At 34.6% G+C, this 18,860-nt stretch overlaps 1 protein-coding gene across 9 annotated transcripts in view; it reads right to left on the minus strand.

Annotated features, from left to right (window-relative positions):
- DST (dystonin) overlaps positions 1–18,860 on the minus strand; it is a 435,492-nt gene that overhangs the window by 34,709 nt on the left and 381,923 nt on the right. For all 9 annotated transcript variants that reach the window (XM_090282621.1, XM_090282619.1, XM_090282618.1 and 6 more), the window contains 11 exons: positions 18,439–18,657; positions 14,568–14,771; positions 13,578–13,809; positions 12,219–12,445; positions 10,750–10,872; positions 10,524–10,625; positions 8,321–8,422; positions 6,192–6,365; positions 5,692–5,847; positions 2,421–2,618; positions 1,942–2,070 (listed from right to left, as the gene is read on the minus strand). In XM_090282621.1, coding sequence (XP_090138747.1) covers positions 1,942–2,070; positions 2,421–2,618; positions 5,692–5,847; positions 6,192–6,365; positions 8,321–8,422; positions 10,524–10,625; positions 10,750–10,872; positions 12,219–12,445; positions 13,578–13,809; positions 14,568–14,771; positions 18,439–18,657 — 1,866 coding nt within the window. The remainder of the gene's footprint in view (positions 1–1,941; positions 2,071–2,420; positions 2,619–5,691; positions 5,848–6,191; positions 6,366–8,320; positions 8,423–10,523; positions 10,626–10,749; positions 10,873–12,218; positions 12,446–13,577; positions 13,810–14,567; positions 14,772–18,438; positions 18,658–18,860) is intronic.

Here is an 18,860-nt window from a genome sequence, read left to right on the forward strand (position 1 = left end):
ATTATACATATTAGACATATTTTATGTCTAACATTTTCAATTTTATAATTTTTAAAACTAAAATATAGTTCAAAGAATTCACCCATATTCACATGGATGTGCAGGTATTATTAACAACTCCAGAACATTTTTATTGCCTCAAAACTTTAAAAAACTTTAAGCCATAAAAAACCCTTTCTAAAGATGGTTACAATATCACCTACTAAAAACTTATAATCCTAAAGGAACCTTTTAATAGAGCTAAATCTCAGGAAACTGTAATATTCTAGATTTTGTGATTTCCTTCAATTCTAAGACAACAATATCAAAAGAATATTACTAAAAAGTATTATAAATATGAACAACTCTTTAAAATTCCTTAAATCTTAGAATTTCTATAATCTGGTAAATTATATCAGGTTATAGCAAATTTATCTGAAACACCCCACCAAACCACATAAGCTAATACCTAATATATTTCTAAAAGTAAAATATCCTAAAGCGCTTTGCTTTCCATTTTTTTTTACTTATATTCTCCTAATTAACATTTTTAAAATATTTGTTATTAGAAATTAATCTCAGGTATGTTCATTCAAGAATTCATTAAAGTTATACCAATGAACGCTGTAATAGCTACATAGGTACTTCTAAGAAAGCAAAGAAATATCTGCAAGTCATTCTGGCTTTATGGAAGAAAGAAACACTCTCAACTTACTATTTAGTCAATTACTTTTTCAGTAAACAATGGTCTCTTGTGGCATCAAAAAATAAAATAAAATAAAATAAAACCAAAACCATAAAACAACAGTAAAAACAACAAAACCACAAACACAATAATTGTCTAAAATACTGAATATACTTTAAGGTTTCTAGAAAATTCCATATGGGATTAATAAGATTTATTTTAACTGCTTATGACAGTTGTAAAGGGAATAAGGTATTAACTCTGTTGTGTTTCTTCACAATACCTACAAATGGTTACTTCCTCTCCACGTCACCAAATTCAAAATTGTTTCCAAATAAGTACAGTTTTAAGAAGCTCTTACAACAACACTAGACATCTGCTAAAGGATATAGACTTTAATGTGCAATGGCCCATTTCTTTTGTCAAATCTCTATAAATACTTCTACTTTTATTTCATAGGATACTAATTATCAGCACTTGAATATTAAAATGAATTCCTGATGCAAATTCACAAGCGTAAAAATTAGAGGATTAGCTTTCAAAATTTAAAACAGACTTTTCTCTTAGAACTTTCAGAGCTGAATTATAATAATGTCAATAAATCAAAGGCAATCTGAATTTAATTTGTCAGTCCACATATCTGTGAAAGAAAGCCAGAGCCTCAAGTTGAATTATTTTTCCCTCCCTGTCCTTTGGAGTGCCAGAATCTGGGTGGGGGCAGCCCACAGGCAGAAGGCTCCAGACTGAACAGTCAAACAGAAGCCTCTTCTTGTACATATCTGGTACAGGCGAAGCTGAAGATACAGCCCTAACACCATTAAAACAAATAAGTAACTGTTTTAACAGAACAAAACACATTTTCCAGCCTCCTATGAAATGAAATGGCAACACAATGATTATATCAATAATTTTTAAGTCAATTCTGACTACTTCAGGGATTTTTCTTATCACTCTATGAGCAACAGTTTTTAATTTACATAATGTTTACCACTATTCATACTAGTTTATCAGTTTATGGGGGAAGGTCTACTTCTAAAAAAATGTCTAGACTTCTAAAACCTCATCATATATTGACACACTAATCTTTGAAATAAAGAATAGTTTCTGACTTGAAAATATTAATCAATAAATGGCATTTCAAGCACTTACACAGAGATTTCTGCTATAAAACTGTATATCCTTTAAACCTTCTGCCATGATTTATTTATCACCAAGGCCCAAACAAAATGGTCAGTTTCTTAATCTGAGGCTAGAGCTGGAGGAAATAATACACTTACCATGTGGGCATTAAGCTGCTCCCTGGCTGTTTCTGGCAAACCTCCCAGGGGTTTCGATGCTAACAGATGGCGCTCCGTGTCGGTCAGCCACTGCTGCAAATCCTCAATTTCGCCATGAAACCCTTTGGCCTAGAGTGACAGAGAGTTTTAAGTTTGGGCCATAAACATTGTCACTTTCAAGCAGAAAACCAGGTTTCCACAATCCAGCCTGCTAAGCTTCTTTATGAATTCTTTAGAACAGCCAGGTGCCCCTGGATTTGCCTTGCATTTCTTCTTCAGGAGAGTGTTAGTAGATAAGTCTATTACACTAAGTACTAGAGAGCTGCGTTCTCATCAACTCTGCTCTTTATCTCACTTATTTTTTACTCTTCTCCTTGAGGTAGAAAAATTAAGCAGGTGTCTGTAAACCAATGAAAGAATTGCATGCTAATTTGGTGTTGAAGGCTATAGAAAATTTCAGAATATATTCTCTTATTCACCTGCCGCAAGGCACCATCCAGCTGCTGCTTTCTTTTTTCTGTTTTTTCCAGAACATTTTGCCAGCGTTGATTTAAAACCTCTAGTTTGTTCTGAAGGCTGCTTGCTTCTTCTCCTGCACTTGATTCAATTAGGTCATTTCCTGCTTTCTTAACAGCTTCCACTGTGGACTGATGAGCTAATACATCATTCTGGAGCACCTGAAAATATTAAGATAACACTATGGCTGCTAGTTTATAGCATGTTCACATCGCTTTTAATGCAATTGTTTTGTTTCCTGGTTTTGAAAAATTCTAAAACAAAAGCATCATATACATAGAATTTTAATACTAATGAAGTTTTTAAATGATGGACTTCTTTACCATTACCTTTGTAGCCTCCCTGTCTGCCAATATCCCCTGAAATGATTATGTGAGACCATTGCTAGTTCTTCCCATTAGACTTGCTTTGCAATTAATGACATTAAGTAACTAGACATTATGATTAAAAGGCTCTAAAAGTATTCATTTGATTCAAGTTCATTTTAACTGAACTTAATTTTAATGTTTTAAGTATACAATTTAAAAGATATTTCTATGTATTCATTTTCAGATATAAAATTATTACATTTCTAAGATAAACAGCACCTAGTTTTACAATTAGCACTCTAAAAGGGAAAAACTGTCAAACAAAATTCTTTTATCTTCTCTTGTTGGACTGGTGCTAGAACTGAGTAAGTTGACAGGAATCTTGGGAGGCTCTAACACTAAAGGGAAAGAGATTTATTTCACTGTGTATTGGGAATACTCAAGCCTAGCATTCCAAAGTCAAGCTGTTCTTTTAGTAGAAAATAAACATATGAAATGCTTACTACAGATCCCAGTAAATTTGCCTTCCTATTGTGCTATACAGCAGAAACCCCAGAATAGGTTAATAACACTTAAATGTACTAATGTAGGGCAACAGTGATTAAGTACAGAAAGCAAGTTGCAAGGCTAAAAAGATCAAATTTTTATACTGAAAAGAATTACACTTTAAAGAACAAATACAGCTTAGTAATAAACAGTTTCCTTTGAAGGAGACTTTTTGGAAACCAGATGGACCCCTCCTCTAATGTATGTATGAGTCGATACTCCTTCTCCACATTGACTGAGGGTTGTCAATGGGAAAGAAAAAAACATAATCTCCTGTCCTAGGTAAGACATCTCGCATCAGGAGGGAAATGCAGACCAGGGAGGATTTTCACTGAAGGGTACTACCCTTCTACAATCACTGTTTCTCTGTATATACTCATTTGAGGCACGCGGTGAAGAAGTGATTTTCAAACTATAAAATCAACTAAGTAAGGAGTCTTCTTTATAACAAACATGCTCTTTGATATGTTAACACTAGGAATCACCTTTAAAAGGTAAGATTTAAATACTCTCATGGTCAAAATATTAAAAAAAATAATTCTGTAAAATTCATTCTTCTAAATGATCTATGTGCTGTGTAAGGCACAGCCTAGGAACAGGAGAAGAAGGCATGAGAGAGATGGAAACATTTCCTCCCTTCCTCCAGCAACTGTGCTGGCAATCCTAAATCCTCTAACTTGACCTTTGAGAAATGAAAGAAGGATCCATTCTTAACTGTTCAAAGATAAATAAACAGAAATTAAAGGTTCCCAACTCATCACTCACCAAAATAACTGGATCAGGGTGCCTCATTTTTCCACCTCTACTGTATTCCACAAAGTTCCCATCACTGATGTATGTGACTCTTCAGGACAATTGCTAAGTTTATAAAATGTAAATGCTATAAACCCACACTATGAGAATAAACTTGTTCTGTTTGTCTGCAGAGTCAGTCAGACTAGTCATTACTGCTCTTAGCAAAGGTATAAGGTAGACATTAAATAGTGAGAAGTATTAATGATGCATAAGTTCTAATTGCCTAATCAAATATGGTTAGGCAATGATTATAAATATAGACAGAATGAGGTAAAAAAAAAAGGAGAAAAATTTAAATTAGAAAAAAATTACTGGTGGACACAGTATGAATGCAGGAGAACTAAAGCATGAATAGTCAAAAACTGTGTATCGTAAAAACTACCTTTTATTTCTAATGCTATTAAATATGTAAAATAATCAAACTTTTTCTATTTGATAACTAATAAAACTTATTGTTAGGATTTAGGATCTAACCTTAAATAGATAACACTATTAATGTGAATGGTAAAGTTCTATGAAAGACTGTTGAATGTCAGGATAGACTCTATTGAGCACATAACCTTTTATTCATTAAGCCTAGGTTTTTAAGAGACAGGAAATTTTCCATTAAGAATTATCAAGCATCACAAAGAAGACAACAATATAAAATTGTGTTGCATAGATCTCAAGATAAAAATTTTCAATTTATAAGCGTTAAATCAGATGCAGGATGTATAAAAATTCTTTTAAACACAATATGGTATAAAAAATATAAAAAAATCTAATTCATAAAGAAAAGGGCTAAGAACAAAAAGCCAGTGAAAAGAGAGACAAAGAGAAGAACAAGCTTCAACGTAACAAAAGATGGGCAGATAGAAGTATGTTAGACAAGCCCATCAAGCAGCGAGTGAGAGACCGGTGGAGATGAGGGAGAACAGAGGAAATAAACACACAACCTGTGCTGGAACAACATCTGAATCTTTAACTTATTAGGCAATGCTCAAGAACTCTTAAAACCATGCTACGTTAGGTATAATCAGGGTTTTAAACCTGCATGCCGTGTTTGCCATGGAGCTCTAATAAAATTTAGCCAGAAATCCCCCATCATGGCTGTTTTTGATAATAGTTGCCTTGAACAATGAGAAAAATATTTTTATAATCTTTTAAGAAGTGTTTTAATGGTTGCCAGATGGTAGCAGAACACAGGGGAATGGGTGAAGAGGTGAGGGGATTAAGAAGTACAAACAGGTAGTTACAGAACAGCCAGAGGGATATAAAGTACAGTGTAGGAAATGGAGCAGCCAAAGAACTTACACGCATGACGCATGGACATGAACAATGGGGTGGGGATTGCCTGAGGGTGTGGGGGTGTTGGGTGGAGAAGGACAAAGGGGAAAAATCAGGACAACTGTAACAGCATAATCAATAAAATGTAATTTAAAAAAAAGAAGTGTTTTAAGTAGTTTAACCTTGAGTTACAAATGTCAAATATAAACTTGTGTTAAAATTACAAACTTGAAAAATGCATAAAGAAGAAACATAAAAGAAATTGATGAGACCAGAAATGCATAGAGAAGAAACATAATATCCAACAAGAGCTACATACATGATGTTTGGCAAGTTCAATTTCAATGGCCTTAGGGTCTCCTCCAACAGGTTTCTGTTCACTTAGCAAGCCCTCGGTGTGTGTCAACCATGCCAACAGCTCATCCAGAGCATGTTGGAACTGCCCCAGGGCTAAGAGAGCACCCTCCAACTTATGCTACAGAAAAAGTAGAGAGGAAAAAAATCCATGTATGAGTCTGATATTATAAATAACATACATTTATTTTAAAAAGGCAACAAATCAATTGTTTCATGCAGCATAAGTCTGTAAGCATATCCAGGGAAGCCCAATTATCATATACTTCTACATTCTAAGTTTGAAACGCTTTATGGTTAAAACATGGCATGTGAGAAGCAGAAAATGTTCTAATGAAATAAGAAAATTTAGGGGCTTCAGAAGGTTATGTACATAATCACCTAATTTAAGTTTTTAACAATCATTTTACATTAACACATACAATTGAAATTTTACAAACCCTTAACAGAAGTCTTGGTATTTACCTGTCTGTTGATAATTCTCTCATCCAGACTATCCCATATCAATTTCAGTTCCATCAATGGGTCTTGAACAGTGTGTTTGTCACTTTCTTCTGTTACTTTCTTCAGCAATAGCTCTGCTTGATGATTCAGTCTTTCCATTTCTATCTGCTGTTGATAGGCCTCTGACTTAAATTGCTATTTTTTAAAAGAAATACACAAGGAAAATTTGTTACAAATCAGTAACTTTAAACAAAAAAAAATTCTATGGGTTAGCTTTATTCCACTTCAGACTTCTTATTATGGTGTGGGTAGGGGTAAATAGGAATTAAAATGTAACCCACAGTTTACCAACAAAAGAGTTATAGATAAAAAGGAATTCTTTTTTCTTTATTCAATGTTTTCTGATGGAAAGATGTTTTTATTTGTAATTTTGACATTTCACTTTTGTACTTCATAATAAAAATTAACAAATTTCAAGGCTGAACATATTCCAGTGTCTAATTATAATATTTAATAAATGAATTTTGAAACTACAGAAAATAAAATAAAATACTGACATATATAAATCCCAGAAAAATATCTCTAAGAAACTCAAATTACTAGTTCTTGCTCAAATACATACACATATCTTTTATCCACTGAACATTTTGTTTCCTATAGCTGTGCTATGTTCATTAATATTTAGTTTTCCCTATGACTCACCCACTGTTGACTCAGAATAACATTATTCTCTCTCCCAGTGCTTACTGACACATATTTAGTAGTCTTAGCTTTGCCAACCAACACAGGTTAACAAATGGTTGCTTGTAATAGGAAACTGTCCTTTCATAAAACATTTAATGTGTAATAGTAAATAATTAAATAGTGATTAATGACTAAGCAGTCCTTTAATTTTTCAAACATATAAAAAAATAATTAAAAAGTAATAACTAGGGCATAATGAATACTTGCTATGTTCAAGTTACTCTCAGTAAACTAGTAAAGAAATAGCTTTATTCTCAATTTAAGCTAAGGACACAGAAATGAGACCAATTAGATAACTTTCCTGAACTCACTTAGCTAATAACTGGATGAATTGGAATGTAATCTCAGACAACCTGATTTCAGAGACAGCCTTCCTAACCTGCCTGCTATACAAAAACCATTGGGATATATGTAAACATCCAAAATATAGTCTTGCACCGCTGTAAATGCGTAAAAGTATATGATGTGTTGCTACATGATAAGATAAAGAAAAAAAAAAACAAACAATCTAATGATGGTAACTAAAATTCTAAAACAAATACTCCACTTTTTTTTTTTTTCTAAATGAACTATTCTGTTATCACACTTGGAGATGAAAATGCTACAATTTTTAAAGCCAGGTAATAGTTTTTTATAGAAATCTAGTAGAGTTCATTGCAAATGGTGAGACGTGTCTGTGGATGGACACAACAGCAGGAAGGAAACTGCTGACCCCACTTTGGTAAATGACCAGCACGGAGGAGGCAGTGAGAAAGCCAGCCATTTTCACAGCTGGAGATCAAGAACCCCAAGAGAAAAAAATTAAAGAGGAAAGCAGATGGAAAACAAGAAACATTTACAAAACAAACATTTTTAGAAACATAATTATCCTACGTGTGCTTCTTTACCCTGTAAAACTAAATTAATTATTCTAAACACAATGAAGAAAATAAAAATGTTGCTATATGTATATTGACAATAATAAATTATGAATAACAACATTATAAAAATCCTCACTGTATTTTGTACATATATATAAAATACACATACGTCCCCTATACCTTATCCTGCCACCTACCCAAGGATGTCTGAAAGGCTATAAACCATGACCCATGTGTGGTTGTCTCTGGGGATATTACATTTTGGGTGGCTAAAAAAGTCACCTCTTTTGCTTCTTTGTATTTTCTGATTTTTCTAGAATAGCTAGCTACTGATTTAATAAGAAAAAAACTTCTAATATTTTGTATTCTTCAATTAAGGAGCACTTATTTACTGCTTATTAGGTGCAGGTACTATATTAAACCAGTTTCATAATCAAAATAAAACACCTCATTTATATAAAACAAATAAATGTGTATAAAGAAGCCTGTGAATCAAAAACTTAAAAACGCAAAGTCTTTGATAAATTAGTTAGGCCCTACCCATACCTTCAACTCTTCAATCTGCTGCTTTACAGTTTCAAGATCTGTTCCAACTGGAGACATTGAAGCTAATTTACCACCTGCAATATCTACCCAGTCGAATATTGCCTGAAAAACACATTGGTCCATGTTATTATAATAATACATTTGAAGTTGTTTCAATATCTCGATGTTATAGAAAAGTACAATTATAAACCTGCAAGGATATTATGCAAAGAGACTATTTTATAAATAAAAACGATAGTTCATCTAAATAGTTAAAAGCAGCAATATACTGAAACAGTTGACCACAATATGAAATAGATGTAACTTCCAAATCTGCATCTGAGTTTGCAAAGGAAATTCTATTTTGAATAGAATCTTGGAATATTAATAACTTAAAGAAAATGCTCATTTGAAAAAAAGTTTTATAATTCAATCACAATAAAATTCTCTATGCTCTCTTACATTCCTCTAAAAGCAGATTGTGTAAATATATTGAAAGAAAAAGATTCAAACCCACGTGCTTATTCAAACAATCAAGAAGTTTATTGTTTGGACTGAGGAAAATATTTGGCTCAACCAAATCCCTACATATCATTTAGATTAGTATTAAAATCCTGCACATATAATGATTAACATTAAGACTATTATTCTGAATTGCAACATAGACTTCAAAATATCCTATTTTCCTTGTTATTTTTTAGGTAATATAAACATCCTAAAAAGGCCCAACTCACATTTTATTTCAGGTACCATAGAGAAAAAATTATTTTGCACTTTAGTGAAGTTGCAAGACCATATAGTGGGGGGAGGGGGCATTTATGGAAAATATCTGATATTTTAAAGTTGTAATTAATAAATCCTAAGAACTTAAGCAGCAACTTGGGAAATAAAATTTATTTTACTTTACAACCAACCTTGGAAACTCTGGAACGTCTAGAGTTTTTGGGCTCTAGCTATAGCTAGACCCAGCTATTTAACAGGTCAAGTGGCCCTTCATTCCCACAGACGATGCTACTAACTGAGGATGGGCCTTGTTTCTGCAGCAGCGGTAATGAGACTGTATAAATCATGGTGTCTAGCCTGTGGCCTTGTATGGTTAATAGCTCCTGAGGTCAAATGGCTACAAGTGGTGACAGTGCCATCTCTACCCAGGAAGGAGGGCATGACTCAAGGACTTATCAAAGTATGGGAAAATCATGACTTGGCCTCACAGACCGAGTACTGGAGCTTCATTAGTTACTGGCCACTGATATCTAACCAATAATTTATCACTTGGGTTAAAAGAGGAAGGGTACAGAGCAGGAAAGTTATATTTAATAAGGTCTTATTTGTAGTGAATTTTTTCATCTATTTCCAAAGTTCAAAATGCTTTTCAGCTGGCATAAGGCCTGGCTTATGATATTTACTTTTACAAATATAGAAATGGAGTGGCATAATAAAAAGGAAAAGATGTTCTCATCTAAGCTTTAAAAATAATATTCACTTGGTGTTATGGAACTACTTAGGCTTTTTCCATAAGGTAAGAGGGATAAAAGATTAAACTCTTGCCAGCCTTAACATTAGAAAAAGGAATAAAGTTAAGGAAGGTAGGGCAAGAAATAGCCCAGAGCTGGCCTCAACTGACAAGACATTTTTTTTTTAATTAAAGAAATGCTTAAAATGGCTAATGAACTGAATGAGAACCATGGAGAGATGTGGAAAACAATTTTTAAAAGGAATTATATATATGAAAAAGAAGAAAACAGATTATGACCTAATAAACTAGAAATCTATTTGAGTTCATGGGGAACATTGGCTTCAGATCAAATTTCTTTACTTCTGACTTTAGCTATATTTAGAGATATTTTTAGATCGCATTTACTCCTTTCATCTTCCTCCACTCAACTTCAGAACAGAGCTCAGATTCAGTTCCATGTCAGGGTCTGGTACTAAGCCATTTATGAAAAATACTTGTGTGGGAATATTTCTCTTAAAAAAATTAAAATACTTCTTTTCAAAAGATATTTCATTGAATGTGTGCATAACAATATATTTAAATGTGTATATAAATTTACACGCATCTCAAGTGTCAGGAATATCTCCTAAGGGCAGACGTGAATTGAAGCAGGCGAGGAAACTGCACGCACCTTTACAGGCCTGAGGTGATGCCGATGCGTCAGTGTGCGGACATCAGTGGCAGGACACCCTCTCCCAGCAGACACACTGCAGTCCCTAGTCCCCTTACCTGCAGCCCATCCTGGTACTGAACGGCAGCCTGCATCGCCTCCTCAAGTCTCTCTACCCGATCTTTCCAGGCTTTATTTAGAGAATCCCATGCTGAATTTAACTACAAAATAAACATTAAAACTCTTTTATTGTCCTAAGTTTTCAACTACTTCTATCAGACATGCTTTATTTAACAAAATCTTTAAAAAGAGTATTCTGACAAGAGCAGAAAATGTGCTAGTTACCTCATCTATACTCTTCTTGACAATGGGTTTATCAGGTTCCCCACATGCAGCGATGAGTTCAGAACCAAGGTTAATAACGATATCCAGCTCTTCCTGTAGTCCATCTATTTCTTCTCTTATGGCCTAGAGAAAGGAGAGGCAGCCTTAGAGTTTTAAGCAAAACTACACTAAAACTAAAAAGATGCACACAACATTAATGGTAGTTATTTCGAGGAGGTGGAATTATGATCAATTTTTGTTTTCTTTCTGTTTTCTAAGTTTCTGCAATAAATCTTTTCAATGAGAAATGATAGTGTAAGAATATTTTAAAGAAAAAGAGCATTCTGTGTCTGAGTAACAAATGTCAAATGCTTATTAAAAGGATAATATTTAGGAAATAATTCTATGTAACAAATATTAGAACAAGTTTTTTTAAGTACAAACACAATACTAAAAAGCACAGAAAGATATTGTTTTTCAAACTGACTTGTTTGACAATACATATATAAAATAGATATAAGTAAAACATGAGTTCAAAGACCTCACACAAAATAATGTGTTTGTTTAATAGATTTAGGATAACCTAGTTCTGGATTTATGTTTTTACCCTATCAAACAAGCAAAAACTGTGACAGAAATGCAGTATTCTACCTTTGCTATTCTCTTTTTGGTTAAACATATTTATTAATTCAAGAAGCCTTTACCAAGCATGAAACTACATAGTCCTAAACTAGATATTGAGAATACAAAGAAAAATAGACATATGACTATTCTGCTCATGGGGCTTTGAGTTCATTAAGAAAGACAAAGTTATAATCAATGATAAGTCATACTATGCACAGAGTCCTTTGCATGAGGAAATATTATGGGAACACAGGCTAACTCTGCTATGTATACAAGAGAAGATTTTACACAGAGGGTAACTATCCAACTGAACCTTGGAGTGTGAGTGGGATTTACCAGTAGAGTGGTAAGGAAGATGCTCAAAGGTGAAAAATTAAAATGTGCAAATATCCAGATGCTAGAAAGAGCGCAGCAGTTTTGGGGAAAGCCACGTTGTGTGCCAGTAGAGAGGGAGCTTGGTAAAGGGGCTAGCTGGGATGTAAAGGCCGATACCCTGTTCTAGGGAGTTCGGACTTCGTGTAGAAGGCAGTGAATGCCTCTGTGAGGTTTCAAGCAGCAACACAATGAGGGTAGATTTAGAGAAATGACTGGTAGCAAGGTTAGAGGCCTGGCAAGGAAAGAGACATTAGAAACCAAGAAAGATAATGAGGCCCCGACATTAGGCAAAAGCAGTAGCGACGGAGAGTAATCTTAAAATACACACTCTCTAAGTGACATGTATGGGTGTGTTCATTTCCTTCTAGATCACTATGCATTCCACTTTCAGAACAAAATATAAATTTTAATAGAGTAATTCTGAATATTTACCAAAGGAATCCACATTGTACTACAACTTATCTTCACTTTAAATGGGATATTCTGCTCACCTCTGCTGCCTCCTGCTGTTGTTTTACTACTGAGGGATCAATTCCAGGATCCTCCAGATCCCGGATGAAATCTTGAGTATCTTTCGTGGTAACTACCAATGACATGTGATCACACCAGAACTTTTCTGCTAATTCCATCACGTCCAGAAGTTTGGCTTCCCTTTCTTCCACCAGCGTGTGTATGCTCTCCCAAACAAAAACCATTTGGTCAAGCTTATCCTGGACAGCTGTGGGGGCAAAACAATGTCAAAAAGGCAGTATGTTAGCCCCATTAAGCAATAAAGCAGAACATTTTGGTTCATGCAGAAATAGTGATTTAATCGTCGTCGGCAGCCATCCGTCTCGAGAGACGATGGTGTAGCTTCTTAAGAGTCTATCTGCACCGCCGAAAATGGCTGTGCAGTCCGACTCGGGAGTGACACGGTGTCTGTCTCCTCCCGTGTTGAATCGACATCTTGCGATGACGCTGGAGTGTCCTCTCCAGTGAAGCTGAAGCTACAGAGCCTGGGCAGGGTGATATGGAGGGTCTGCTGTTGCCCATGCAGCAGACCCAGTGATTTAATATGGTATCTGAAATTGGACCAAATTTTGGTTGATCCCAGTCCAGAGGGTATCACTGGGCCCAGCGGTCCATTCCAAACAAATGTATGATCTGAGGATGTCCAGCTCCTCCTGAACCAAGGCTCTTCCTGATGAAAGTGTATGCTCAAAGGCAAGTGAGCTCACAGTAGACCTAAGTCCATCAAGTTTCAAGTTCACCAAGGCTGGCCTTAACCCCAAGGAAAGTGAAATAACTACCCAAGTATATTCTTTATGTTCTCCAAATCAAGAGTAAAGATGTCTGTTCAGTCCCAGGAATATAACACCATTGGATACGTATTCTGGGCTTGTTTTTGGACTATTATTAACATGAATTTCCACTAACCTATTCACTTATTTTTCTTTTGACACCCCCCAACTCATTTCTTTAAGAATGGCTGGTTGTAGTTATGGTTGCCATTTCTGTGACTATGGGATAGAGTACCCATTAGGTAAGGCAATATAGTTAGTAAAGAGGGAAAATCCTTAGATTTAGTCTTAGTGGTGTTATGCTTTAACCGACTGGTTTAAAATCTCCAGATAATGCATGGTTTTTGTATAATGCCACACTTTGTATTTAACCCATTATTTTACAAACACAGGAAGACATTAACAAGGGATTAATGTACACAGCCCTTTAATCACAAACATGTCGTATTTTTAATACCTTTTCTAAAATCTGGCACCCTGATATGCAATTGAACTGTGAGTGAACAGCACGAACATTTACAATTGTTTTAAAAGTACGGTTCAATTGTTTCCTTATCCTGAAATTATTACCTTTGGCAGAAATGTCTTTATCAGTGCCCCCAGACCGAGCAATCATTTCCTCTCCCCTCTGTTTAAGAGTTTCATACAACGGCTGTAGCTTCTCCATGTCTACTGACACGTTCTTGTTTTCGCTGATTTGCTCCTTGATCTTCTCCACCTCGGCAGAGATAGAGGGTGGCTGCCTCAAGCGCTCTGCGACACGATCCAGGCTCTCAAGAATCTGGTCTATCTTGTCATGGAACTAGCAGTAAAATAAAAGGATCACTCAGTGAGAAAAGTTCTCTGATACCAAGTGTGAAAATTTAAATGAAAAATAAACCATCTATTTATTGTCACAATCAAGGGCTAAATCTTAGTCCTTTTGTTGACATATCCATCCAAAGATAGGAATGCTTCTTGAAAATAATTCATAGATTCTACACTATCCTCAATATTAAAGGAATCACCTCTCACTTGGGATTACAGAAAATGGACCATTCTAATGTCAGTATATCTAATAATAAAAACCAAACCTTGAAAATGGAAAACTTCCAGGTAATTTAAAAAAAGATATCCTCTTAAAAAAGTTACCTTCAAAAATGAAAAAAAAAGTCATTTTCCAACTTTATATTTTTCCTTTCTTACTCAGCCTGTTATTCATTCTTTCTTATTGACTCCTTGGGAGTGTTTTATTCATAATGATAATAACACTTTCTTTTATCTCTCACTATGGCAAATACTGAATTCTATTCTGAATGGACTCTTATTTAAATATTTGGAGAATGTGATAACTATATGTTTCTCAAGTCATTGAAAATTATTGTTTATTTCACCTATAAGCAGGCAGAGAAATATTAGGACTGGACTAAAGGAACTATCACTTCTGAGCAACAAAGATCAATACTCAAAGATAATGTAGTGAAATAATTTTAGTTGAAATTTAATCAGGAGGTCCAGGAAAATCTTTCCATGCTCTGCTGTTCGGAAGAACCGAATCCTATTTCCAGGGCAAATGATTACCTGAGTAGACTGAGAAACGGCTTCATCCAGTGCCACAGCTCGCTTTTTGACATCTTCTTTAATTTGACTGTAAAGGGTGTCAGCTGCCACATACTTCTCTTGGATAGAAAAGCCTTCCTCTGGGCTCAATTCCAATAATTGCGGCCCGGTCTTGTTCATCTTATCTATATGAGGCTTGTGTTCAGCTATCAACTCTCGCAGTTGCTATAACAAACCAAACAGCTTCTCAGTATCTCAGGGTCACCACTCCATATTATAGCTGCTGGCAACCCCAAGGCATCCAGCTGGCAAAACTCTGAACAACCCACCCACCCTCACAGGGCACTTAATATGTGATGGTTCATACAACTCAGCCAGACAGAGATGCCCCTGACACAAAGGTTAAGCAACAGTTTAGTCATGTCCAAGTCCCTTTAAGGGTACATGCAAAATGTTGGTTAAGTGAAAAACCAACCCTCAAGTCATTATGCATTTTGTACCATCATATATTCTGACAAGAGTATTAGCCAAGGGTCATGTTACTAAAAGGATTCTTAACTTACTATATGTCCCCAACCTGCAGAGACCAAGCCATAATTCTTGGTGTCCCTTTACACATAATTATGATATATTCAAAACTATTTAAAAGAAAATAAAAAGGAAAAAAGAAAGAAAAGAAGGAAGGGAGAGAAGAAGGGGAAATAACTTCAGTAGAAAATAGCCACAATGCTGACTGAAAAAAAAACTATGCATAAAGCTACATTAAGTGATATAAGCCCACGAGGCATTGTAACTATATATAAACCAATATCAAAATGCATGTATATATTACACTATATGTATATGTATGTATTAATCTAGTCTCTCTCTCTCTATATATATGTGATATATACACATATACATATGAAGGAATTATTTGTACTGATTTTAAAATGTTAAAGACTGCAAGGGTAATCAACCTATCAAATACACAGCTGTATACTGAGCATTATTTGTAAGGTGTATTTAAAGAAAAACATGTAACATATGAATACATTGAGTGAGTGCAAAATCCAAGTGAAGACCCATTCTTTCTAGGGAGATTAATAAATCTTCAATATCTATACTCCATGGAATCCAGGGCCCCCAGTGAACAGTATTTCATGGGCCAAATCCAAAACCACTCTCAGGGGAAAGCTCAGTCATTGCCTGCAGGTTTCTGAGGCCGGCCTCCATGAATCGTTCAGGAGTGTTCCATTTGTTCCATGTTATTCATTTGGTTCTCTACTCAGCAGTTCCTTGTCCTCACCAGAAGGTATTCTCCAAACTGGTTGCTATCTTGCCCAAATAAAAGCTTCTCTAAGAGAAATTACATTCAGGGAAGACAATCTAGAGAAAAGCTACCCATCTTTTCCTGCAAATATTTTATTTTTTTCATTGATCAGGATGGCCACATATCATTTTTATTGAAAGTGCCCAATAAAATCAGTTGAGAAATCATTTCAAAAATTATTGAGAAAATCACTTTATTAGATCATGAACAATCTCCCATGTAATATATTATAGATAAAGTTTTTCTGAAGGTGGTCTCAAAGTTCTTTTGGAAAAGAGCTAACTAACTACAAATTCAATTTTTTTAAAAAGGAGGGAGTCTAACATAACATGCTGCACATAAGAATGTGGGAGGGTCATGTCTGCAGTCTGGCTCCTGGGTGGTCCAGGCTGTGATTTTCTTATTTTTATTTTATATTAGTAGACATATCTTCATGCTGCTTTACAGAATAGAGATGGCGATGGTAATACTGGCCAACATACAATCTCATGGAAAAGAAATGTGTTATACATATTTTGGTTCTAATATTCTATAAGGTATGTTTGTAAAACAAGCTCACAATATAAAATGAGAGCTCTAGAAGTTCTTTTTTTAATTTTTAAAAATTTATTACTTTTTTAAAAAGAGAAAGGGAAAGAGAAAAGTCAATTTGTTGTTTTGCTTAATTATGCATTCATTGGTTGATTCTTATATGTGCCCTGAGGGATTGAACCTACAACCTTCACGTGGCAGGACGACACTCTAACCAACTGAGATACCCAGCGAGGGCAAGAGATCTGAGTTCTTGAGTTGCCTAGTGTCTAAGTAGATCTCATCTGTGTAGCACTACTATGAGACAACGTTGCTTGGGAAGTAGTGAGATGAGCCTTTGTAAGTCCATTTCATAATAGACAAGAGAACACCTCTTAGGTGCCTACCTGGGTATATGTGTGTACGTGGATAAAAGGCCCAGTAGATGTCTTTTGCTTCAGTAGTAACAAAATGATTCCTGGCATCATACTATCATAAGAGTCCTGTCATGCTGGAGAAACCTAATGTAACTTCAGTATATCTACCGTTTGGTAACATGGTTCTTGGAGCCATTTTTTATTCCTGGCTAGAATGAATTAGAAGGTATTTCCATATATAGCTGAAGAGGATATTGAGAAGCTACAGAAGGAGAGCCACTCTTGAAGCAAGCAAATATTCTGAACAATTTATTTGAACAATTTAGTTTAAACAATTTGAAGAATTGGCTACAAAGTACTGTAGTTACCTTTATATAGAAAATCATAAATTTGTTTTGAAAGCTAAAAAATCATGTAAAAATGTTATCTGAATTTGGAAATTTTCAGTTCAATAATAATAATAATTGATTTTATGTTAGTAACAAAGCTAATCAAATTTCACCTCAACGTAAAAAAATCCATGAATGATTTTATATTAAAAACCATCCAATAGGTAGGCATCAGGATTTCTGCCACAAATAAACCTTTACACTAAAATTCTATTGAATTTTACATAGTTTGTAAGTCTTTCTCCTGCTGAATGATTTAGATAGAACTCCACAGAATTTTCATTTATATAGTGTTCTCTAAAAACCTCTTCTAAATAAATACTTCAGTAAGAGATATTCTTCAATGTCAATACATTAAAAAAATAAACAAACAAGTTTAATAAGTATGTCAGATACTTCAAACAATGATGTAACATACTCTTGAGTTAAACTTACACACACACACCCAATTAGTCTCAGAGTACATCTTGCACAGATCTGGGAGAACAACTAGGTTCACCAGTATATAAATAGTAAGAACTTCAGATTTTTTTTCTGACAGTCTTGTACTCTCTTTCACTCAAACTTTTGCAAAATTTTAAGTTATGTCAACATTTAAGTGACCGCTGGAATGAGGGCTTCATAATATCATTTTATATATATTTTAAACATGTTAACACTTGTAGATGCAAATATGCTCTCTAATTTACTCCTGTATGCTTACAGAAGCAGACAACTTCAAAAAAAAGTCCATGTCCTTAAGGTGAAAAAAAGTGGAAATAATTTGTCTTCATACTTCAGCATTTCTTCCTTTCATGGAGTTAGCTTTCATGACATTGATATTTTGACATATTTGTTATATTGCACAATACCTCCAAGCTCAATGGTGTCTGTGAGATGTCACTTCTATGTATTTCTACTCTTTGCTTACATTCTAAATTGTTCTCACCACTACATATAAAGTATAAAAATGGTCATATGTGTAAATTAAAAGCAATCAATATACACAAATTACAAGTAATTCAAAAATGTATTTCTCTAACATTGTAAATGGAAATTGTTTTTGTACCCAGTCTATACATACTATCCTATAAAAGGTATGATATAATAATAATATACACAACATGGTCTTCCCACATGAGTCTTCACACTATAAACCTGGATAACAGATAAGCAACTATGAGTTTAAAAAATGATACAGACCAGAACATGATATTGCTAAAATATCCTAACTACATCAAGGGTGTCTAACTATATTATTTTTTTAAAAATTAAGATTCTCTTTTTAGTGGGGAATACAAGATTCTTTTCGACGCTGAGCTTACCCGATGTTCTTCCTGTTGTTGTCTTAGAGTTTCATACTCCAGGGCTGGGGCAGGAAGCTGAGCGATGATTCTTTGTGTTTCTGTCAGCCATGGCCAAAGTTCTTCATATGTTTCCCAGAACTGGTTAACCAGGGACTGTGCCCTTTCTAGCTGTAGATATCTCTCTGAGTTTATCTGGCAGATGGTGTCATAGCTCTTTAATACCTTGTCCAGTTTTTTCTAGAAATTAAGATGATGAAAAGTGTTTAACTGGTGAAGCAAGCCAAGTAGCACATGTATTCAAGAACGTTTGGTCCAATACTATACTCCTGGTGCTGAGTAGACACTCGGTAATGTATGTCAAACGAATAAATCAATAAAAGCAATTATATTTTAACTATCTATGTATAAGAAAGTTCATTTTAAATTAAAGAATGGCTCTC

The sequence above is a fragment of the Furipterus horrens genome, unplaced genomic scaffold (assembly GCF_987537825.1).
Source record: "Furipterus horrens unplaced genomic scaffold, mFurHor1.1.pri manual_scaffold_6, whole genome shotgun sequence".
In the NCBI taxonomy this organism is placed as follows: domain Eukaryota; kingdom Metazoa; phylum Chordata; class Mammalia; order Chiroptera; family Furipteridae; genus Furipterus; species Furipterus horrens.